The 21875-nt window shown below is 47.1% G+C and overlaps 1 protein-coding gene across 1 annotated transcript in view; it reads left to right on the top strand.

The window, feature by feature from the left end:
- Nucleotides 1-21875, top strand: part of LOC309564199 (ovostatin-like) — a gene marked incomplete at its 5' end in the record, with an annotated part of 155628 nt that overhangs the window by 32724 nt on the left and 101029 nt on the right. Inside the window, 5 exons of the mRNA XM_082268829.1 lie at nucleotides 3035-3161; nucleotides 4306-4420; nucleotides 14286-14398; nucleotides 15204-15362; nucleotides 17578-17829. Coding sequence (XP_082124955.1) covers nucleotides 3035-3161; nucleotides 4306-4420; nucleotides 14286-14398; nucleotides 15204-15362; nucleotides 17578-17829 — 766 coding nt within the window. The remainder of the gene's footprint in view (nucleotides 1-3034; nucleotides 3162-4305; nucleotides 4421-14285; nucleotides 14399-15203; nucleotides 15363-17577; nucleotides 17830-21875) is intronic.

Raw genomic sequence — 21875 nt, 5'->3', positions numbered from 1 at the left:
GTAATAAAAGTGATCAAAAAAAACATTTTAAGGGAAAGTGTAAAAATAAAAATAAAATAAACAATAAGAAAAAAAATTTAAAGTGCCCCGTCGATGCGTGCTTGCACCCAGAAGCGAACGCATACGTAAGTTGCTGCCACATATGTAAACGGCGTTCAATCCATACATGTGAGGGATCGCTGCAAACATTAGAGTGAGAGCAATAATTCTAGCCCAAGACCTCCTCTGTAACTCTAAACTGGTAACCTGTAAAAGTTTTTAAAGCGTTGTCTATGGAGATTTTTAGGTACCAAAGTTTGGCGTCTTTTCACGACCGTGCGCAATTTTAACCACTTAAGCCTCGGAAGATTTTACCCCCTTCCTGACCAGGGCCTATTTTGCGATTCGGCACTGCGTGACTTTAACGGACAATTGCGCGGTCATGCGACGCTGTACCCAAACGAATTTAACGTACTTTTTTTCCCACAAACAGAGCTTTCTTTGGTGGTATTTGATCACCTGTGCGATTTTTATAAACAAAAAAAGAGCGTCAATTTTGCAAAAATAACAATATTTTTCACATTTTTTATATGAAATTCCCCCCAAAAAAATTAAAAAATCAACATTTTTTAACATTTTAGGCCAATTTGTTTTCTGGTACATATGTTTGGTAAAAAAAATCGCAAAAAGTGTATTTGATTGGTTTGCGCAAAAGTTATTGCGTTTACTAATTAAGGGAAAGATTTTTGTCATTTTTGTTGTTTTTTTTAACGCGTAATGGCGACAATCTGTGATTTTTTTTGCGGGACTGCGACATTGCGGCGGACAGATCGGACCCTTGACTGACATTTTTGACACTTTTGGGGTTACCAGTGACATTACTGCAGTAATCAGTGCTATACATATGCACTGTTACTGTAAAATGACACTGGCAGTGAAGGGGTTAACTTTTTTTGAGAGGGAGGGGTTATGTGTGTCCCTAGGGGCGTGATTCTAACTGTGATTGGCTGTGGCTTGAGCTGTATGAACAGTGATCAATGGTCCTACATAGTAGAACCGCATGATCACTGTTTCTACACAGGGAAGAATGACAGGCGGCTTGTTTACATTAGCCACCTGCCTTTCTCCCGCTCTAACGGACGATCGCGAGTGACCGGTGGACATCGGGTCCGCCTTTCACACGCGCGGGGGAGTCCGTGACCGCGCGGGAGCGCGCCTCTGGCGGCGCGCACTCGCTCCCTAGACCCTCACAGGCTATCGACGTAGCCCTACGTCGCTCTGCCTGTGAGGGGATGACTGCCGACGTAAATAGTCGTGCGGCAGTCTGCAAGTGGTTAAAGCATGACATGTTAGGTATCTATTTACTCGGCGAAACATCATCTTTCACATTATACAAAAAAAACGGGCTAACTTTAGTGTTTTTTTTTTAATTCATTCATTTTCCAAAAAAAAAAAACACCTTTGAATGCAGGGAATGCAGGAACATGTAGATGCGCAAGTGTCAGCATTAAAGGCAACACCAGATCTGTTGAGGTTGGCAGGTAAACCCCTAGATAGGAACCAGATGTAGATCAGATCGGTGTAGCAGAGTAGGTGACAGGGACCTAGGCATAATACAAGCTGAGGTTGGTAACAGCTGAGCAGAATAGTACCAGTTCAGAAGACAGGATCAGAGTTGGGAATTCAAGTCCAAGTCAGTAGTACTCAGGGATTAAAGGAACCAATTCAGCAGACAAGATTTGAGTTGGGAATTCAGCCAATGTTGGTAATAGAAAATGAAGGAGCCAAATCAGGAGACAGGATGAGAGTTTTGAATTCAAGCCAAAGTTGGTAATAGGAAGTAAGGGAACCAATTCAGGAGACGGGATTGAAATTGGGAATTCAGCCAATGTTGGTAATAGTCAGAAAGTGAAGGAGCCAAATCAGGACACAGGATGAGAGTTCGGAATTCAAGCCAAAGTTGGTAATAGTCAGGAAGTAAAGGATCCAATTCAGGAGACAGGATTAGAGTTGGGAATTCAAGTTAAGGTTGCTTGTAATAGTCAAGCAGTAAGGGTACCAATTCAGAAGACAGGATCAGAGTTGGTAATTTGAAGCCAAAGGTGGTAGTTGTCAGTCAGTAAAGGAACCAATTCAGGAGCCAGGATCAGAGCTAAGGCTCAAAGCTAAGGTTGGTAAGGTAAGGTTAATAAAGTTGGGATGGTGGGGTTTGTTAAGCTAAGGTAAGGTTGGAAATGAAACATTGGTGGTAATAGTCAGGCAGTAAGGGTACCAATACAGGAGAAGGGTTCAGAGTTGGGAATGAAAGCCAAGGTTTATAATAGTCAGGCAGTATTGGAATCAATTCAGGAAAGCAGGATCGGAGTTGGAAATTCAAGCCAAGGTTGGTGGTAATTGTAAGGCAGGAAGGGTACCAATTCAGGAGACAGGATCAGAGGTGAGGATTAAAGCTGAGGTTGGTAACAGCTGGACAGAGAAGGGTTAGGCAGACGGCAGTAGGCTGAGTCAAGCAAGCAGGCCAAAGTCAGAATGAGTGAGCAGTTTGGCTCCAGCACCAGTAATAACAGCACTGGTCTTCTTGTTCTAGAACAAACCAGACCTATCTTACAGAATTAGTGCTATGCCTCGTTTCCACTGAGTGGTACGGTACAGTTCGGTTCAGTACAGTACGGTTCGGAACGGTACACCTTGCGTTTCCACTGCCAATAGTACCCTTTCATGATAGGCGTGGTGTAGCAGGAAAGCTGTGATAGACGATTCTCTGTAAACCAATCAAAGTTCTGCAGAGTGTAGCTCCACCCTGTTGGTACGGTACTAATATGCTTGGTACCCCAATGAAAGGGTCCCAAAAAAGTGGTACGGTACAGTTCGGAATTAGGGTACCATTCACAATGGAAACGGCATAAATAGTGTGTACCATACCGAACCGAACCGTACCAGAAAGCTCAGTGGAAACGAGCCATTAGATAATAAGTTTGAACCATTGTATTTACATGTGCTATACTGTTTAATATTTTATTACTCACAAATGCTGATATTTTTTTCCATTCTCCAGATACGTATATGGGGAGCCTGTATCAGGCACTATTGTAGTCCGGTGCTGCAGAACTGTACCTAAATATGGAAGTGAAGCCAACTGCTTTCGGGGTGTTAGTGACATCTGCTATGAGTTTACAAAAGAGGTGATTACATGGAATGGTTATTAAAGAATCCAAATAGGCCTGCTGAATAGCTCCCAACTGTCCCAAATTTCGATGGACTGTCCCTGATTTAGAACAAAGTCCCTCTGTCCCCCCTTCCTACTCATTTGTTCCTCATTTTGGTCTAATCTAAATAGTGGTATATAAAATTCACTAATTATCTGTCAAGAAGTGTTTCTCAGTGCTAAACCTTTCATCCAATTTCTAATGCCTCGTACACACGCATCGATAGTTGGCCGACCGATCGGCCGTCTTTTGTCCAGTGTTGTTGTGTTTGTTGAAATTTGCTGTAGACCGCACACAAATTTTCTCGGCCAACAAAAACCAACTTCAGAAGTGATGTCATGTGCTGGTTGACTTTCCGTGTGTTTTTTCTTCTCTGAGAATGCCCAGTCTTGCTCGTCAGATTTTTGTCGGCCGAAATCTGTACTGACTGACGGAAAATCGGCCGTTCTGTTGACGGCCAACAAAAATTTTATAGCCTGCACACCAGATTTTGTTCGGCCAAAAAGTCGGAGTCGGTTGTCGAAAGCATCATACTAACAAGCCGAAAATCGGCCAATCGGACGTTGGCCGAAAATTCACGGCCAACTATCGATGCATGTGTACGAGGCATAAATTGCTGCATTAGTAAATTACAAAAGCCAATATAAGGGAATAGAAGTGGTTAAAAAAAAGCACTTATGGATTTACTGTATCTGAGCACAATAAACTAAAAATTTAATTTCATTTATTTTTAATATTCAAAGCAATCTCCCCCCATCCATCCATGTCTTCATGCTTTATTTTGTTAAGAAGTCGCTTTGAAAAACACCCCTCCTAGCATTTCAAGCCACAGCCATCTTTAGTAAGGGTACATAATTCATGTAGCATTTACTTCCTGGTATCCTTCTGCTCTTAGCTCAGCTCGTCCCAACTCTAGACTTCAATGTGTAGTAAAATGGATGCCCCAAAAGCCACACATTGAGGCAGACCCAATATAATATGGTATGTGGCAACCTCAGCCTGGCCACGCCCCCAATGCGTTCTTCTCTGCCCCTCAACTTTAAGCTATAAGTAGGGTCTGGTGGGCTGAATTGGCTTGTTTTATGTCTTTAAAATACTAATTTGTACTTTGTCCTTGCAGCTGGACGAGAACGGCACGTTCAGTGAAATCCTGGATTTAGATCAATTTAAATTACCATTTTCAGGACTTTTAAATTATCTCTCTTGTGACATCACAATGAAAGAAAACGGGACAGGTAAAGTCTACCTCTTTTGTTCTGACTTAAAGCGAATCTATCACAAACAGAGATAAAAGAACGGCCATGACCTCCTACTGAAAATGTTTGTTGATGGATTGTTGCCCCAACGTACTGGTTGCAGAAACACATGTTGGGCTACTGTGCATGATATGCACGGGGAATTCATTCACACTCAGTGGTGTATTTTGGTTTTGTGCTGCCCTAGGCAAAACTAAAATTGTGCACCCCCCCTCCTTTGTAAATTTGCTCCACTCCTTTTTTAACGGATGTGACTCCTTCCAAAATTGAAGGACTACAAGTCCCAGCATGAACCCCTGAGATCTCACAAGAGGGGGGTTAGAGGGGGTGGGTGATGGAGAGAGGGGGTGGGTGACGGAGAGAGGGGGAGGGTGACGGAGAGAGGGGGGGGTGAGGGAGAGAGAGGGGGGGTGAGAGGGGATGAAAGAGAGGGAGGGGGGTCAAAGAGGGAGAGAGAGGATGAGAGAGAGGGGATGAGAGAGAGAGAGGGAATGAGAGAGAGAGGGGGGGTGATAGAGAGAGGGAGGGATGAGAGAGAGAGAGAGTGAGAGAAGGGGTGAGAGGAGGGATGAGAGAAAGAGGGGGGAGAGAGGGGGATGATAGAGAGAGGGGGGGATGAGAGAGAGAGGGGGAATGAGAGAGAAAGAGAGGGGGTGAGAGAGAGGGGGGGGATGATAGAGAGAGGGGGGATGAGAGAGGGGGATGAGAGAGAGGGGGGTGAGAGAGAGAGGGTGAGAGAGAGAGAGGGGGGTGAGAGAGATAGAGGGGGTGAGAGAGAGAGAGACAGGAGGGGTGTGAGAGAGGGAGTGAGAAAGAGAGGGGGTGAGAGAGAGCGAGAGAGAGGGGGAAGAGAGAGAGGGGGGATGATAGAGAGGGGGGGATGAGAAAGAGAGAGGGGGGATGAGAGAGAGAGGGGGGATGAGAGAGAGGGGGGATGAGAGAGGGGGGGTGAGAGAGGGGGTGAGAAAGAGAGAGAGAAAGGGGAGGTGAGCGAGAGAGGGGGATGAGAGAGAAAGAGAGAGGGGGTGAGAGAGAGCGGGAGATGAGAGAGAAAGAGAGAGGGGGTGAGAGAGAGAGAGAGGGGGTGAGAGAGAGAGAGGGGGTGAGAGAGAAAGAGAGAGGGGTGAGAGGGGGAGGTGAGAGAGAGGGAGAGAGACAGGAGGGGTGTGAGAGAGAGGTGAGAGAGAGAGGGGGGTGAGAGAGAGGGGGGTGAGAGAGGCGGCTCTAGCAACCAGTGGCCAATAAAGTCTCAGGTGGAGGGGGGGGCGACTTTTTTGCTGCCCCCTGCAAAGTGCTGCCCTAGGCCTGGGCCTTGTTGGCCTAGGCCAAAATACAGCACTGTCCACACTCCACTAAAAGTGCCTCAATACACCTAGCTGGCCTGTACAGACTTTCCTTTTGCTTGAATTGCTTCACTTCTTACTATACAGTATCTTTAGTACATGCCAGATTGCTCCCTACATACATGCATCCAGTTGGGCTAATCTTGCCACATTTTTGGTGACCCTCAGGCATTGGCAGTGATGTGGACTCTTGTGCAGTTTGAGCCAGTTGGCCACCTCCACTGACTATGGGTACCCAGATAGCAAAGATAAGTTGCCATAAATTTGTGGCAGTGTTGAATTGTAAGTCTGTTAACTTGCTGCACATTTTCACTGTCAAGTTGGACACTTGCAAAGCACTTGAAGCACAAGTTCTAGCTGCCACTTTTCCAATTTGTAGCAAATTTGCATGGCTATCTCTGGCAAGAGCAAAGTTGCAGTGGTGAGTCTACAGCAAGAGGAATATTAGGATAAAGCTGGAAAAAAGTACCTACAATTTTTAGTGGACACCCCCCCCATTACTTGGGTAGGGGGACAGCATAGCTCATACAGTGTGGGGAATCCCAGGACCACTTTTTTGTTATGTAGAAATAATTTTGGGGCCAAATGAGAAACTGGGACTGTTGTGGAGGGCCGAACTTAATTCTGCTCAATAATAAAGTATAACTAAAGGCAAAACTTTTTTTTTACATTTTGGATGGAGTGGAGAGGGATTAGAGCACCAGTCGGTTTTTATTTCTGTCTGTATCCCCATTAAAGAGATTCACCCTCGCTATTTGTCCTATTTACCATTATCATTGAAAGTGAAAGTAAAAGAAAATCTTACATTTTGGGTTGTCTACAGAAAAATGAATAGAGGGGAAATCTTCCAATGAGGATACTAACTTTGGTGATCTGGGGTCCCCAAGGAATTCCCTTCATTTGCAGGGATTTTTGGCTATGGGACAGGAAGTGAAAGGAAATTTCCGCAATGGGACACGGATGGGGAAAAAAATTCTAACAGGGGTTATAACCTTCCCTTACTCTATCCAAAATTAATAAAAATGGGAAAATTGTATCAAATACTTACCGTAATTTTCCTTTTTTTGACAACAATCAATGGCAGCATAAATATGATATAGCTCTGCCCCTATATCCACCACAGGACCTGTTTAAACCTATACAATTCTGACTGAGAGCAATCTCCTTAATGCTGTAAAAATAACAATATAAAAAAAGATAGTCACCTCTCCCCAGTACAGATAGTCACCCCTCCCCAGTACAGACCTCTCAGGACAGTCACCTCTCCCCAGTTCAGACCCCTCAGGACAGTCACCTCTCCCCAGTACAGACCTCTCAGGACAGTCACCTCTCCCCAGTTCAGACCCCTCAGGATAGCCACCCCTTCCCAGTACAGACCTCTCAGGACAGTCACCTCTCCCCAGTTCAGACCCCTCAGGACAGTCACCCCCCCCCCCCCCCAGTACAGACCCCTCAGGACAGTCACCTCTCCCCAGTTCAGACCCCTCAGGATAGCCACCCCTTCCCAGTACAGACCTCTCAGGACAGTCACCCCTCCCCAGTACAGACCTCTCAGGACAGTCACCTCTCCCCAGTTCAGACCCCTCAGGATAGCCACCCCTTCCCAGTACAGACCTCTCAGGACAGTCACCTCTGCCCAGTACAGACCCCTCAGGACAGTCACCTCTCCCCAGTTCAGACCCCTCAGGAAAGTCACCTCTCCCCAGTACAGACCTCTCAGGACAGTCACCTCTCCCCAGTTCAGACCCCTCAGGATAGCCACCCCTTCCCAGTACAGACCTCTCAGGACAGTCACCTCTCCCCAGTACAGACCCCTCAGGACAGTCACCTCTCCCCAGTTCAGACCCCTCAGGAAAGTCACCTCTCCCCATTACAGACCTCTCAGGACAGTCACCTCTCCCCAGTTCAGACCCCTCAGGAAAGTCACCTCTCCCCAGTACAGACCTCTCAGGACAGTCACCTCTCCCCAGTACAGACCCCTCAGGACAGTCACCTCTCCCCAGTTCAGACCCCTCAGGATAGCCACCCCTCCCCAGTACAGACCTCTCAGGACAGTCACCTCTCCCCAGTTCAGACCCCTCAGGACAGTCACCCCTCCCCAGTACAGACCTCTCAGGACAGTCACCTCTCCCCAGTTCAGACCCCTCAGGACAGTCACCCCTCCCCAGTACAGACCTCTCAGGACAGTCACCTCTCCCCAGTTCAGACCCCTCAGGATAGCCACCCCTTCCCAGTACAGACCTCTCAGGACAGTCACCTCTCCCCAGTACAGACCCCTCAGGACAGTCACCTCTCCCCAGTTCAGACCCCTCAGGAAAGTCACCTCTCCCCAGTACAGACCTCTCAGGACAGTCACCTCTCCCCAGTACAGACCCCTCAGGACAGTCACATCTCCCCAGTTCAGACCCCTCAGGATAGCGACCCCTCCCCAGTACAGCCCTCTCAGGACAGTCACTCCTCCCCAGTTCAGACCCCTCAGGAAAGTCACCTCTCCCCAGTACAGACCTCTCAGGACAGTCACCTCTCCCCAGTACAGACCCCTCAGGACAGTCACCTCTCCCCAGTTCAGACCCCTCAGGATAGCCACCCCTTCCCAGTACAGACCTCTCAGGACAGTCACCTCTCCCCAGTTCAGACCCCTCAGGAAAGTCACCTCTCCCCAGTACAGACCTCTCAGGACAGTCACCTCTCCCCAGTACAGACCCCTCAGGACAGTCACCTCTCCCCAGTTCAGACCCCTCAGGATAGCCACCCCTCCCCAGTACAGACCTCTCAGGACAGTCACCTCTCCCCAGTTCAGACCCCTCAGGACAGTCACCCCTCCCCAGTACAGACCTCTCAGGACAGTCACCTCTCCCCAGTTCAGACCCCTCAGGACAGTCACCCCTCCCCAGTACAGACCTCTCAGGACAGTCACCTCTCCCCAGTTCAGACCCCTCAGGATAGCCACCCCTTCCCAGTACAGACCTCTCAGGACAGTCACCTCTCCCCAGTTCAGACCCCTCAGGACAGTCACCCCCCCCCCCCCCCAGTACAGACCCCTCAGGACAGTCACCTCTCCCCAGTTCAGACCCCTCAGGATAGCCACCCCTTCCCAGTACAGACCTCTCAGGACAGTCACCCCTCCCCAGTACAGACCTCTCAGGACAGTCACCTCTCCCCAGTTCAGACCCCTCAGGATAGCCACCCCTTCCCAGTACAGACCTCTCAGGACAGTCACCTCTGCCCAGTACAGACCCCTCAGGACAGTCACCTCTCCCCAGTTCAGACCCCTCAGGAAAGTCACCTCTCCCCAGTACAGACCTCTCAGGACAGTCACCTCTCCCCAGTTCAGACCCCTCAGGATAGCCACCCCTTCCCAGTACAGACCTCTCAGGACAGTCACCTCTCCCCAGTACAGACCCCTCAGGACAGTCACCTCTCCCCAGTTCAGACCCCTCAGGAAAGTCACCTCTCCCCATTACAGACCTCTCAGGACAGTCACCTCTCCCCAGTTCAGACCCCTCAGGAAAGTCACCTCTCCCCAGTACAGACCTCTCAGGACAGTCACCTCTCCCCAGTACAGACCCCTCAGGACAGTCACCTCTCCCCAGTTCAGACCCCTCAGGATAGCCACCCCTCCCCAGTACAGACCTCTCAGGACAGTCACCTCTCCCCAGTTCAGACCCCTCAGGACAGTCACCCCTCCCCAGTACAGACCTCTCAGGACAGTCACCTCTCCCCAGTTCAGACCCCTCAGGACAGTCACCCCTCCCCAGTACAGACCTCTCAGGACAGTCACCTCTCCCCAGTTCAGACCCCTCAGGATAGCCACCCCTTCCCAGTACAGACCTCTCAGGACAGTCACCTCTCCCCAGTACAGACCCCTCAGGACAGTCACCTCTCCCCAGTTCAGACCCCTCAGGAAAGTCACCTCTCCCCAGTACAGACCTCTCAGGACAGTCACCTCTCCCCAGTACAGACCCCTCAGGACAGTCACATCTCCCCAGTTCAGACCCCTCAGGATAGCGACCCCTCCCCAGTACAGCCCTCTCAGGACAGTCACTCCTCCCCAGTTCAGACCCCTCAGGAAAGTCACCTCTCCCCAGTACAGACCTCTCAGGACAGTCACCTCTCCCCAGTACAGACCCCTCAGGACAGTCACCTCTCCCCAGTTCAGACCCCTCAGGATAGCCACCCCTTCCCAGTACAGACCTCTCAGGACAGTCACCTCTCCCCAGTTCAGACCCCTCAGGAAAGTCACCTCTCCCCAGTACAGACCTCTCAGGACAGTCACCTCTCCCCAGTTCAGACCCCTCAGGAAAGTCACCTCTCCCCAGTACAGACCTCTCAGGACAGTCACTCCTCCCCATTACAGACCCCTCAGGACAGTCACCCCTCCCCAGTTCAGACCCCTCAGGACAGTCACCCCTCCCCAGTTCAGACCCCTCAGGAAAGTCACCGCTCCCCAGTACAGACCTCTCAGGACAGTCACCCCTCCCCATTACAGACCCCTCAGGACAGTCACCCCTCCCCAGTAGAGAGAGACCCCTCACGACAGTCACCTCTCCCCAATACAGACCCCTCAGGACAGTCAATCCTCCCCAGTACAGACCCCTCAGGACAGTCAATCCTCCCAAGTACAGACCCCTCAGGGCAGTCACCCCTCCCCAGTACAGACCCCTCAGGACAGTCCCCTGTTCCCAGTACAGACCCCTCAGGGCAGTCACCCCTCCCCAGTACAGACCCCTCAGGACAGTCCCCTGTTCCCAGTACAGACCGCTCAGGACAGTCACCCCTCCTCCCCAGTTTAGACATCCAGAAAAGGACTCCTCCCTCCCTAAATTTACTCATCAGATGCAGTTCAGAGTGAGGAAAGTCCCCCCCCCCCCCCGGCTCTGTCTTATGACCAGAACAGGGTGAGAGGACTCCCCTCACTCTAATCTGTTGCTATCAGGTGAAAACCATGTGCTGACTCGCTGGGGGTACTGTGGCCCGCCCAAAATTATTTTATTTTTTTGTTGCAAGGTGCTGCGGTGCAGCAAAATGCAACACAAAAACAGAATGTCGGGAGGACACAGCACCCCCAGCGAGTCAGCACCCACACCATCCTTGCACAGTAGTTCACCACTGCTTTGTAATATATTCCTTCTTTGTATGTTATATTGTGGAGGCCTGATCTCATCCATTGCTTTGGCTGAATATGTACAGCATAGCTGCATGTCTTTGTCAGCATTGATGTAGTTAAAGTATGTGTCCCCATTAGGGAGATTTCCCCTCTCTATTTGTCCTGTTTACCATTATCATTAAAAGTGAAAGTAAAGGAAAATCCCAAATTTTGGGCTGTCTATAGAAAAAGTAATAGAGGGAAATCTTCCAATGGGGACACTAGCTTTGGTGATCTGGGGTCCCTAAGGAATTCCCTTCATTTGCAGGGATTTTTTGCTGTGGGACAGGAAGTGAAAGGAAATTTCCACGATGGGACACGGATGGCGAAAAAAAAAAAAATCTGACGGGTTATAACCTTCCCTTACTCTATCCAAAATGAATAAAAATGGAAAATTGTATTAAACACTTACCGTAATTTTCCTTTCTTGACGCCAATCCATGGCGGCATACATATGATATAGCTCCACCCCTATATCCACCACAGGACCTGTTTCAACCTATAAAAATTCTGACTGAGAGCAACCTCCCTAATGCCATAAAAATAACAAGATAAAAAAAAAAAGGAGGGTTCGTATGCTGCCATGGATTGACTTCAGGAAAGGAAAATTACGGTAAGTATTTGACACAATTTTCCATTTTCCTGACGCCAACATGACAGCATACATGTGGTAAATAACGAGCTAAACAGGGAGGGCTAAAATGTACAATCAAACTTTATTACAATGGATATCAAAGCCTGGACCATCATTCCAATGAAGTCCATTGATGTACGAGCCCCTGGATCTTCCCTGTAGTGCCTGAGGCAGGCGCCAACCAGCCTGTTGCTTTGCAGATATCTCCATAGGCAAATGCCCAAATTTAAAGATGTAAAAATGGAGGAGGTTTCTCTCAGTCAGACTTTTATAAATGTAAACAGGTCCTGTGGTGGATATAGGACGCAGAGCTATATCATATGTATGCTGCCATGGATTGGCGTCAAGAAAGGAAAATTACGGTAAGTATTTGATACAATTTTCCCATTTTTATTAATTTTGGATAGAGTAAGGGAAGGTTATAACCCCCTGTCAGAATTTTTTTCGCCATCCGTGTCCCATTGCGGAAATTTCTTTTCACTTCCTGTCCCATAGCCAAAAATCCCTGCAAATGAAGAAAAAAGTTTTGCCTGTAGCTCTACTTTAATTTGGGACCAGGGAAGGTCAGTGAGTGCGTAAACCTTTAACAAAAAATAAACTAGGAATAAAAGCTACAACTACTCATGAAATAGGTCACTTCCAGATGCGTGGTCAGTGGGTGGTAAAAACGCGCAGCTGAGACATGGTTTTAGTGCTTCCTGGCCACCCACCAGGACCGCAAATGGGGCTGTTCACATGCTGCTGCTGCCATGCTTGGCATCTGTAGCATTTTTAATTCAGGGTTCAAAGTTTGACAAGTGGCACCGCTTGTCAAACTCGCCCATTGAGATCAATGGGGGCGACACCACAACTGCATGCAATACGTAACTGTTGAAACGGTTAAATCAGGCAGTGGGGAAGCGATATAACACCTTCACACCACGCCCTGTCAAATGCTCTCTGAAAAGTCCTGTGACTGGAAGAAGAGGGCCTGAGAATGGTACAGTGGGGATTTCTGCAGATCATGACCTGGATTAACGAACCGGTGTACTCGAAACCCATACTTGAGTAAAAGTACAAGTGCTCGATCAAAAAGTGACTTGAGTAGAAGTGGAAGTGCTCTATCAAAAAGTGACTTGAGTAGAAGTCCTAAAGTATTCAACATTTTTTGTACTTAAGTATTGCAAGTATTTTTTTTTAAAAATGTTGCTACTCAAGTACTGAAAGTAAAAGTACAAGTACTGTGTTATGTAGTTATTAAAGAAAGAAGTCAAAAGTTTGAACATCATATTGTTTTTTATTATTTCAAATGCAGCTTTTATTTATACATACAGTAGCTTTTGTTTTCGTATGCGCTGATAATACACATGTTTTGAGCTTCATGAAACCTGCCATCTACTGTTCTGGCAGTGGTAATTTTTATAATTGTAACGAGTAACTAAGCAGCACAAAAAAAATATATCGGAGTAGAAGTATTGAAATCATTGAAAAAATGTAGTGAAGTAAAAGTGGAAGTAGGAGAAAAAAATTCTACTCTAGGAAAGTACAGATACCGCCTTTCGGTACTTAAGTACAGTAGTGAAGTAGTTCTACTAAGTTACTATACATCTCTGGTCTGCAGCATGCAGGTGCTAACATAGGAAGAATGTAGCTGGGTAGCAGAGTGGCGGGAGAGTGTCAGGACATCCCCTAGGCAATGCTCTCCCACCAGAAAAGAGACTCCCGGCTGCTCTGATCAGCTTCTCAGCGACTGCCTCAAAGTCCCCGAGGGGTGTCCCGCTGCATGTATATGCAATGATTTATATTCTTCCATGAATTGGGATGTTGGCAGTTTTAAGTAAAACATGAAAGATATTTCACTCGGCCTCTTTTCCTTTGATCAGCTTCTCAGGCTCTTTCCTTTCAGTCCTCGCAGCTCTCCACTTGGACATCTGTTAGTGTGCCTCTCTTCTTCAGAAGCTGCCAGGCTCAGAGAGGCATGCTGACAGTGGGGGCATGCAGGCCAGGCAGGGACAGCCATAGGGCTGGATGTGGCCTTGGAGCTGTAATTTGCCCAGGTCTGAGTTAATAAAAAGGATAGAAAACATTATCTTTACCCTTTTTTGGGTCATTCACTCAACATATTAAAGCTAGAGGGTCAACATGACACCAGCCTCATATGTTATTTGTGAGCCATGAGATAAGTTTGATTGCAAAGCCCCTAAGGAGAGAATACAAGTGAATAACAGCACACATAGTCAGCCCTGAGATCAGACAGGTCAGTTTCCATAGGTGCCTTGAAGCCAAACACTGAGCTGACCTGACAATTCTGTATGATGGGGAGAGAATACAAGTGAATAACAGCACACATAGTCAGCCCTGAGATCAGACAGGTCAGCTTCCATAGGTGCCTTGAAGCCAAACACTGAGCTGACCTGACAATTCTGTATGATGGGGAGAGAATACAAGTGAATAACAGCACACATAGTCAGCCCTGAGATCAGACAGGTCAGCTTCCATAGGTGCCTTGAAGCCAAACACTGAGCTGACCTGACAATTCTGTATGATGGGGAGAGAATATAAGTGAATAACAGCACACATAGTCAGCCCTGAGATCAGACAGGTCAGCTTCCATAGGTGCCTTGAAGCCAAACACTGAGCTGATCTGACAATTCTGTATGATGGGGAGAGAATATAAGTGAATAACAGCACACACAGTCAGTCCTGAGAGGTCATTCACAAACATGGATTCTTTTTTCACAGGTGTTCTGGTTCCTAGTTCTTGTTACATGTCGATCACCAACAGGCTCGCTATCCTCACACTGGATCATGCAAGAATTGGCACATACTACAATAAAGTCCACCTACCATTTGCTGTGAGTATAGTGCATTCTAGGTTAAAACAAAATATTGACACTTTGGGCTCAATTAGGACATTGTCACTTAGGGGTGTACTCACTTTTGTTGCCAGCGGTTTAGACATTAATGGCTGTGTGTTGAGTTATTTTGAGGGGACAGCAAATTTACACTGTTATACAAGCTGTACATTCACTACTTTACATTGTAGCAAAGTGTCATTTCTTCAGTGTTGTCACATGAAAAGGTATAATAAAATATTTACAAAAATATGAAGGGTGTACTCACTTTTGTGAGATACTGTATATATAATATTTGGGGGTTCTAGGTAATTTTCTAGCAAAAATATTAATAGGGCTTTAAGCAGCCCATAGATGACTCCATTTTCGTTCCTTCTACCACTGGAGTAATTGAATGTAAAATAAAAAGAAATGACAGACTGGTTGTACCCATGTCGATCGATAGTTAAACTTGGGTACAATCAGCCTGCCCATACATGGATCAAATTTCGGTTGATCCCTCCTTCATTGCTATTGTGTTCTGCTGGCGGGGGGACATGGGGAGCCTTCCCGGCTGACAGAACGCTATGATTACTGTTAGGGCCTATAGCTGCTGGAAGTAATCAAATCTAAAAAAAATCTGACAGACTGGGTGTACCCATGTCTATCTATGGATCAACTTGGGTACAATCAGCCTGCCCATACATGGATCAAATCTCGGTTTAACCAGCCTAACTTCGATCCAAGCATGGCTGGCTTTAGATTTAATTGCTGTTTTTGTTTAATGGAAGCCAATCTTTAATTGTGTATACATTTTGTATTTTAGGCAACATTAACAGATGAGAAAGGCAAGCCACTGGCCTCTAAAACAATTAAAGTGCGGATTGATGGAGCAGAAGTCAAATGTCTAACAACGGACGCTAATGGAAGAGTTGAGAGTGTGATAGACACATCATCATACTACAAGCCCAACATCACCCTTTCTGTACGTACCATATACAAATTAAGGGATGGGGATAAATACACGCAGGAGAGTTTGAAACATTTTCGGTTGTAAACATTCGTCTGAATGTATCATGCTGGATATGTCCAGCTTTATCGAAGCCCTCTATAAACTCTTCAGAGTGGAAAGAGTAAAAAAAGGCTGAAAAGTGATTGTAAAACCTTACCTATACCCAGCGAAGTGACTGGCCTCAGGTGATACACAGAGATGAAACAAATTCTCCGACATATGTTGTACCTGTTTATCTGTAGCCCTGTCTTCTCTACCAGTGCTCCCCAACCTTTTTATCGCCGCGGACCGGTCAACGTTTTGATCATTTTTCCGTGGCCCGCTGAATGAATGACAGATGGCTGTGTTTACATCTGCCTTTCTCCCTCTCCTGAGCGAGATCGCGAGTGGCTGGTGGACATCGGAGCTTGTTAATGGAGTGAGGTCCTGGACACGATATCACCAGTGTTCATGTTTAGACTCCAGAGGGAACCCATTATTTGGTTGCTGGGTGCCTTGGAGGAGGAATTTCCTACTCCGCATGCACACACTACGGTCTTATGTTTGTTATATACTGCTCGCAAGCTAATTGCTCGCTATTGGATTGTTCCTTGGGTGCCCAAATGAGTAAACAATATGCTTATTCGTGAGAATTTGACATAGAAAAGTTCCTCGAAAATTTTATTCTATGTGGCATTTATGGCTGGATGAACCAGGTTTGGCACCACACCAGGTGGTGGTGAAATTTAGGGATAGTTCCCTACTAGGGTTTCTGTATAATACGGGTTTGATTTATTCAGGTGATAGTGCTCCTTTAATATCTTTATTAATGGAGGTCAAGTATTTCTCTTTCTTCTTTTCTTATTCCAGGTCCCAAACTAAAGCCTCGTACACACGCGTCGAAAATTGGCAGGGAATTTTCTTCCGACGACCGATCTGACGATTTTCGGCTTGTTAGTATGATGCTTCCGACAGCCAACTCCGACTTTTCGGCCGAAAAAATCTGGTGTGCAGGCTATAAAATTTTTGTTGGCCGACACAACGGCCGATTTTCGTGCAGTCAGTACAGATTTCGACAGGGAAAAATCTAATGAGCAAGACTAGGCATGCTCAGAGAAGAAAGAACACAAAGAAAGCAATCCAACACATGACATCACTTCTGAAGTAGAATTTTGTTGGGCAAGAAAATTAGTGTGCAGTCTAGGCACATTCCAACCAACAGACACCACTCTGGACAAAAGACGGACGATCGGTCGGCCGATAATCGCTGCGTGTGTACGGGGCTTAAGGCCCCTTTCCCACTTGCCGCTCTGTCGGCAGACTCCGTTTTTCTCAGCGGGGGGATGGATCCGCCGATCCCTCGCTGAGCAGCCAGATGGCAGCTCTGTCTCTGCGCTGTGTGCGGAGACGGAGCCGTCAGGTCCCCGCTCTTCTCCTGTCCTGTCCCGTCCGTCTGTCCGTTCTCATCCGATCCCATCCGATCCGATCCGCCAGATGGATGGAAAAATAGAGTTTCCATCCGTCCGGATTTGACGGACCGTATCAGATCGGATGTCAGCGGACATGTCTCTGCTGACATCCGATGCCCCATAGAGATGCATGGGGCATCCATTCAGATCCGCCTGAAAAATTGACAGGCGGATCTGAACGGTCCGCAAGTGTGAAAGGGGCCTTAAGCAGATACCTTGGATATGTTTGTCTTTGTTGAATTTATAATGTTGTTTGTCTGAGTAGTACACATCTTTCTTTTAGAGCCGGTTCACACTGAGGCGACACGACTTCGGGGGGCAACCTGTGAAGTCGCGTGCACCGCGACTTCGGCGCGACTTGCAGGGACTTCACTTAATGGAAGTCTATGCAAGTCGCTCCGAGGTCGCCCCAAAGTAGTACAGGACCCTTTTTCTAAGTCGAAGCGACTTGTGTCGCTCCTATTAGAATGGGTCCTGTACTACTCAATGGACCGCGACCGACCGCGACTTGTCAGGCTGACAAGTCGCCTGACAAGTCGCGCTAATGTGAATGGGCTCTTAAATATTACTACCTATTGTGAGATTTCACTGTTTGTCTCTGCTGTATACCGATCTAACATATCTAACTGTATGTTTATATCATTTTTGATATGCATTTACTGGTTTATAAAATAATTTTTTTTTCGGCCTGAAAAAAAAAAAAATAATAATAATTTGATGCCTTTCTTTTACTTCCACAGGCCTCATATGAAGATGATAACCTCTGTTATGGGAAGGATGAATACAGCAGTTTCTACATCAATTCTGCTAGAACTTACCCCTATGATGAGAAGACGCTCTTTCGTATTTTCTCAAAGTCACAGAGCCATTTACGTATAAGACCTCTAAAGGATCAGCTGTCCTGCGATCAGAGTTACAGCATACAAGTGGATTACTTATTCACAGAAGAAGGAGTTGGGAAAGGTGTAACTAGCACCAGCATCAAATACATTGTGAGTTTTAAGCGCAAAAGAAGTCACTTGAAAACAATGTTGTATATCAGCTTAACCCCTTCGACCGCGCTAAAGCTGAATGATGGCTACAGCGCAGGCGCACTTTGCCGGGAGGACGTCATATGACGTCCTCCCGTACCCCGCGCTGCCTGTGCACCCCCTGCGGCACGCACCGGCAGTGATCTGTGATCGCTGTGTCCTTTGGATGCAGCTAATCACAAATCGTGGTAAACAGCCAATCACAGTGGCTCTTTACCATGTGATCAGTTGTGTCTAATCACAGCTAATCACAAAGTAAACAGGATTCGCCTCATGCTGACAGGGCGTGAGAAGAGGAGAGCAGAAAACTGGAAAATCCACACAGGGGACATTTGCACTGACAATCAGGGCAATGATTACTAGTGTCCTGATTTTTAGTGCAGCCCCAACATTGCCCACCAGTGCTCCCAATCTGTGCCCACCAGTGCAGCCAATCTGTGCCCACCAGTGCAGCCAATCTGTGCCCACCAGTGCAGCAAATCAGTGCCCATCAGTGATGCCTGTCAGTGCCATCTATCACTGATGCCTATCAGCAGTGCCGGGACAAGGCCATCCAGCGCCCAGGGCAAACATGCCAAGGTGCCCCACCCTTTTTAATGCACGACCAATCATCTTACCCACACCTGTTCATTATACCTACGTATAGCGTGCAGAGTTTAAGATTAGATAAATTACAAGGTGCAAGGGTCAGGAGCAAAACAATTGTACAGAGTGCAGCAGTCATGAGTGGATAAAGTAGGGTGAAGGGGCGTGTATGTAATATACAATGTGCACGAGTCAAGAGTGTGTAAACTACATAGTGCAGAGATAAAGAGTATAAGTATACACCCTAGTGCACCACAGTATCCCCTATGAGGCATTTCACAAATACAGTATATATATATATATATATATATATATATATACACACACAAACACTCACATATATACATAAAGCCACCCATTTATGTTTCTGCCTGACCCAAGTGTCTTCCCTAACATTATCATACATAACAAAGATTTAAAAAAAAAATCCACCCTCGCAGTAGGGCCTCTGTACTGTATGGGTTAAATGCTCATTTAGTCTAGGGGCAGAGGATAAAGGTATAAATACATAAGGGCTAGGTTCGCCTTTAATTAAAAAATAATATATGCACATATTTTCGCCAGTAATAAATTTGCATTTATTCTTTTATAAAACAGTATTCTACAAAATATTGCACCCATGATTAGCAGATCACGTGTGCAATGTCAGGCTCCTGCACACACTGCCTAAACCTCTGTGCCCAAACCTCTGCACAGGCTGTTAGTTCAGAGCTGTAGGCAAGGGGAATGAAATACAGCGGGTGAGCTGATCAGTGTGCTGGCAGATCATTTCAACTTCAAGTCTGTCTGCTGCAATGGGGGACAGGACTTGTAGTTTCTACATTCACAGATTCCTGTGAATTAATAATGTGGCCGTGTGGGTGGAGCCTTGAACAGCCATGCTGTCTTCAAAATGTGACAACAGGTGAGGGAGAAGAATCTCTGCCCACTGTCACACTGAGGGGGGCGCTAAGGAGGAGAGGGGGGCAACTAGAACATGTTACACCCTGAATACTAGTGTAACATGTTCTAAAATGTGAATTTATAATTTAAGCTGGTACACATGCACAGTTTATTTTGTTCATATTGCTAGCTGATGTGGATACAGGAATATTCAGGGGCACTGTATTCTGAAAATGGGCACCCCCTACTGTCAGCATACACAAACTAGTGCTGCAGCCAATTGGCTGCAATCCATTGATTAAGCAATGTTTTCCAGCAGTCCTGTTCAACATAAGCTGATCTAATGATAGGCTTCTAACAGGGGCAGCTACACTCAGATTGAAATTCAGCTGATCCCTGCTGAACTAGACACATCTCAATCTATGTGTACCTAGCTTTACCTTATTCCTTGCTGCTGTAGGCTTCCTCCAGTGCTGTGACATGTCCCCTTCAGCTTCTATGTATGTTACTGGCTGTGGTCACACTCCGGCCTCCCCATCATACTATATAGGGTTAATGTCCCTGTATGGTATGTGATGATGTCAGGGCTTTGTGTGGAGGAAGAGAGCACTGGAGCTGGCTGGAACATGGAATAAGCAGTGGTGGGATTCAAAAATTTTAGTAACCAGTTCCGACTTTCAATGCACAGTGATCAGCGTGCCCCCTTTCAATGCAGAATGACCAGCGTGCCCCCTTTCAATGCACAGTGACCAGCGTGCCCCCTTTCAATGCACAGTGACCATCGTGCGTGCCCCCTTTAATGCAGTGAACAGCGTGCCCCCTTCAATGCAGTGACCAGCGTGCGTGCCCCCTTCAATGCAGTGACCAGCGTGCCCCCTTCAATACAGTGACCAGCGTGCCCCCTTTCAATGCACAGTGACAAGCATGCCCCCTTTCAATGCACAGTGACCAGCGTGCCCCCTTTCAATGCACAGTGACCAGCGTGCCCCCTTTCAATGCACAGCGACCATCGTGCTGCGTGCCCTCTTTCAATGCAGATATCATCATGCCCCCTTTCAATGCAGAGATCACCGTGCCCCCTTTCAATGCAGAGACCAGCGTGCGGGGTGCCCCCTTCATGCAGAGATCATCATTCGTACCCCCTTCAATGCAGAGATCATCATTCGTGCCCCCTTCAATGCAGAGATCATCATTCATGCCCCCTTTCAATGCAGAGACCAGCGTGCCCCCTTCAATGCAGAGATCATCATGCCCCCTTCAATGCAGAGATCATCGTGTCTCCTTCAATGCAGAGACCAGTGTTCCCTCCTTCAATGCATAGTGAACAGCATGCCAACTTGCCAAGCCCCCCCAAGACCAGTGCACTTGACTTACCTGTTGTAGCGGCGGCTTCTTCTCTTCGGTCCCCACGTCTCCTCGAGTATTCCTGCCTCCTCCTCGGCCAATGGCATGGGGTTTCCCTTTCGGCCAATCAGGAAGTGGGTCTCGAACCCGCTTCCTGATTGGCCAGGAGGAGGATCCGTGTGACAATAGCAAATTTGCATTCGCTATTGTCACACAATGGGTGGGCTCGGGGCGCACTGCTCTGCGCCCCGGGTCCACCCTTTCCTGAAGCCTACTAGAGCCAAATTGTAATAGGCGGGGACTGTCTAGGAGGCGGCGGCCTGGAGGAGAAAGGGGTGACGCTAAGTGGCTCTAGCCTAGCAACCAGTGCAGTGTGTGTGCTCCGGCCGCCTCCCTGCAGAGAGAGAGAGCGCCGCCGCCACGGCCACAAGCAGGGACAGAGGACAGAGAGAGCAGCAGAGCAGCCGATGATATATAGATGGTCACAAGGCGGTTCTGCGAACGTCCAAATATTTAGTAACCGGTTCTGTGGAACCGGTGCGAACTGGCTGAATCCCACCACTGGGAATAAGGTAAGAGAAAGACGCACTTTCTCCCCCTCCCCACACCTACACTGCAAGGGTGGACTTTTTTTTTTACTTTCCTGGAGTTGTCTCTATTATGCAATCACATTCATTGCTGTTTATAATAGGTTAGGAATATGCCGGGACTTCTGAGGTGATACAGAGATGTATTCCATATACATTATATATCTTATTAAAGAGGTTGTAAACCCACTTTTATAACGTTTACCTATAGGTAAGCCTTTAACCACTTAAGCCCCGAAAGATTTTACCCCCTTCCTGACCAGGGCCTATTTTGCGATTCGGCACTGCGTGACTTTAACGGACAATTGCGCGGTCGTGCGATGCTGTACCTAAACGAATTTGACGTCCTTTTTTCCCACAAACAGAGCTTTCTTTTGGTGGTATTTGATCACCTGTGCGATTTTTACTTTTTGCGCTATAAACAAAAAAAGAGCGTCAATTTTGCAAAAATAACAATATTTTTCACATTTTTTTATATGAAATTCCCCCCCAAAAAAATGTAAAAATCAAAATTTTTTAACATTTTAGGCCAATTTGTTTTATGCTACATATGTTTGGTAAAAAGAAATCGCAGAAAGCGTATTTTGATTGGTTTGCGCAAAAGTTATT

The sequence above is a fragment of the Pelophylax lessonae genome (assembly GCF_965119305.1).
Source record: "Pelophylax lessonae genome assembly, chromosome: 9".
NCBI lineage: Eukaryota > Metazoa > Chordata > Amphibia > Anura > Ranidae > Pelophylax > Pelophylax lessonae.
Note: the sequence above shows the minus strand (reverse complement) of the source record. Positions and strands in the feature narration are given on the sequence as shown.